The 2,998-nt window shown below is 52.2% G+C and overlaps 1 protein-coding gene across 1 annotated transcript; it reads right to left on the bottom strand.

The window, feature by feature from the left end:
* Window positions 1–41: 41 nt before the first annotated feature.
* On the bottom strand, window positions 42–1,736 carry LOC147976671 (phenolic glucoside malonyltransferase 1-like). Its single transcript, XM_087518965.1, has one exon. The coding sequence runs from the start codon at window positions 1,695–1,697 to the stop codon at window positions 324–326; it is 1,374 nt and encodes a 457-aa protein (XP_087375091.1). The 5' UTR covers window positions 1,698–1,736; the 3' UTR covers window positions 42–323.
* Window positions 1,737–2,998: the final 1,262 nt, after the last annotated feature.

Below are 2,998 nucleotides of genomic sequence, written 5' to 3'. Positions count from 1 at the left end.
GATTATAGGCTAATAAAACCAAGAGCGATATACAACCATGATAATCACAACCATAAAATAATTATTCATCAATCCATGATTATAATACGTTGGGAAGTTCATGTGATCAAACAACGAAAAATAAAGAGAGAGAGAGAGAGAGAGAGAGAGAGAGAGAGAGAGAGAGAGAGAGAGAGAACGCTAAATAGTTGTACTAGTACGAAATTGTAGTCCAGAGGTGGACTACTCACACCTGACCAGGACATAAAGGATGAATTATTGGTGAAGATGATGGTGAATTCCACTCCAGAGTGCCAGAGTAGGACATGGACCCTCATCATCAACTATATATAGGCCCGCTCTTGCATGCCGATGGCATGCATGGCATCGTCAAAGCACCGTCGAAAATGCTCCATGCCGCTCGTCGGCAGTGAGATCCCTACCTCGATGCCGCCATGCCCGTCTCGCGCCTCCGCCATTGACATCGCGCCGGTCTTTGCCACTGACACCACGTCCACCTTCGCCGGCGGCCCAAACCCGAAATCAATGCCGTACACGCGGAACCTTGGCGAACCGGCGACGGAGAACAGACCAACCTTCGCCGCCTCCTTCACCCGCTCAACACACCCGTCCCACCTGTCTTGTGACCCCTCGCCCACCTCTTCCTGGAGGGCATCAGCGATCGCCATGAACGCCGCAACGAGGCCCTCCGTGCCGGGAGCCGCAAGCTCGCCATGGCGCGCGGCGGCGATGGCCGGACCTAGGCAGTTGCCCAGGTACCTATCAGGGACGGGCGGCTTCAACCGGGTCCGGTGATCAACGGAGAAAAGGAAGTAGGTTGTTTTAGTTTGGTTCTGTTCCTGCTTGGCCCGGCAGTAGCAGGACCACATGAAACTAAAGGCGGCGAGCAGCGACGAGCATCTGGGAGGCGGCGCGCCCTGCGTGGCAGCCTCACGGGCGACCGTGTCCTTGATGCCACGCAGGAGCTCCTGAGGCAGCGTGAACGTGCCGAGGAGCTGGTCGTCGGGGACAGAGGAGACGCTGCTGCTCACGAACTCAATCTCGCTGCCGTCGCTCGGCAATCCTTTGGAGTAGATGTCGTAGAGGCCCCTGGGATCGGCGATGAGCGTGCGGTCGATGACTGGCGGCGGCGGCGGCATTTCGGCAGCACCGGCGCAGAGGGCGGCCCATGTGTGGAGGAAGTGGGTGGAGCTGGCGCCGTCACAGGCGGAGTGGTGCAAGGTGACACCCAGAGCGACGCCCCTCCCCCCGAGCAGCACCGTGGCCTGCACGGCGAGCACCGCACGGCCCTTCGGCAGCGGCGGCACGAGGGGCGCGAGCTTGGCCACCTGGACAGGCTCGGCGTGGGCAAGGTCTTGTTCGATGTCGGAGTCGTACTCGGCGACGGTGAAGGCGACGCCGTCGCCGGGCTGGTAGAAGAGCTCGTAGCGGTTGCTGTCCGGGGCGAGACGAACGTGGCCGGCGAGCGGGTAGAAGAGGGTGAGGGCCTTGGAGAGGGAGGCCTTGAGGTCGGAGATGAGCTGGTCGACGTTGTGGTTGTGCTGGAGGCGGTAGAGGAAGAGTCGCTGGACGGGCGGCGGGCGGAGCCATTTGACGTCGAAGAAGGTGAGCGGGAGGGAGCGTGGCGGGAGGTCGAGGTCGGACGGCCTCACCACGCCAGCGTCCACGACGCGGAGGTCGTTGCTGTTGGCGCCCATGTTCGTCGATCCGTGAAACTTTGCCGGGTGTGTGTGGATGAATCTATCTTTCACCTTGAGTTACGTACATTTTATACCACCGTTTTGGTGCAAGCTAGAGGTAGCTAGGTAGCGAGCAACGTGGTAAATTTGGTACAGGAGCAAAGCACGTGCTTGTTGGTTGGGCTCTTTGAGTGAACGCCTCCGTTTGTTGTGTACTGTGCTCTCTCTCTTGTCCGCTCATTTCAACGGTTCATCTCAGTGTTTGAGAATGCACCAGTGGTCAACCTCAGTGTTTGAAAAGGACCTGACATCTTTTCACGTACCGCTGGCTGATAATAACTCCTTTGGGTCCTTTATTAAAGCATCCCATATGCACTTCCGCGTTTGGCTGATATATAATCCTTTTGTATATTCAATTTCGTCATATCAAATATAATGGTCACTACAAGATTTTGGGTCTATTTATCTTTAAACATGTAAATTTGAGGTGTCGTCCTCCTCTTTATTTGAATTGGTTAATGGGAACCCACAAACTAAAACGATGGTTTATGATTGCTTGATTCTAAACAGTTTCCTTAGTTTTTCCAAGGAATAAAATTCTAAGAACGGAATAGTTAGTTCATAAATGAAAAATCACATTGTATTTGGAATACGAAAATTTCTATAACCATCGATGTTTTCTTTTGTGAACTGAGCATAGCTCAGATGGTTAGGTTCCTTGTGGAAAAACCAAGGGGTCTTACAACCCTGGAATCGTGCATGGTCGTGCTTTGAGATGTACGGCTTAAGTCGTGACGGGTCCTTGACGTTTTGTGTCTTGCCTCCTTGCAATTCATAGCTAGAGGTTGGCAAGGCGAGTCCATTGGTTGTAATCGTGGTGTGAGTAACGTTGTAAGCTGATATGCATGGTATCCGCTTCATCAACATGCTTTTTCTTTAATGGATGATACACATGCTATGCATAATCCTGAAAGAAATAACTAACTCTTATAATCTCACAGATCCTCATTCAACCAGCATAAAAGATCGTGACGTTATTAAATTCATGCTACAGCCACTTGCTCCAAAAGTCTGAACTATGAGTGGGAGTCGGACATTATACTCCAACACTCCCTCTCACGTCTATGCTCCTTTGGAGTTATGACGTGGGCAACGGAACCGGGGGCAGGCCACAATTATTTATTTCGTTTACTGAGTTTTGTATCCTAAATTTCTTGGTCGTAAGTTGTATGCACCTAACTAGTTCACCCATGAGTCCGAACTTTGAGAGAGGGTCGGACATTATAGTGTTATAGACGTAACATATGCTATGCATTGGT

Source organism: Triticum urartu, chromosome 4A, assembly GCF_056163025.1.
Source record: "Triticum urartu cultivar PI428250 chromosome 4A, HENAU_Tu73, whole genome shotgun sequence".
Lineage (NCBI taxonomy): Eukaryota > Viridiplantae > Streptophyta > Magnoliopsida > Poales > Poaceae > Triticum > Triticum urartu.
Note: the sequence above shows the minus strand (reverse complement) of the source record. Positions and strands in the feature narration are given on the sequence as shown.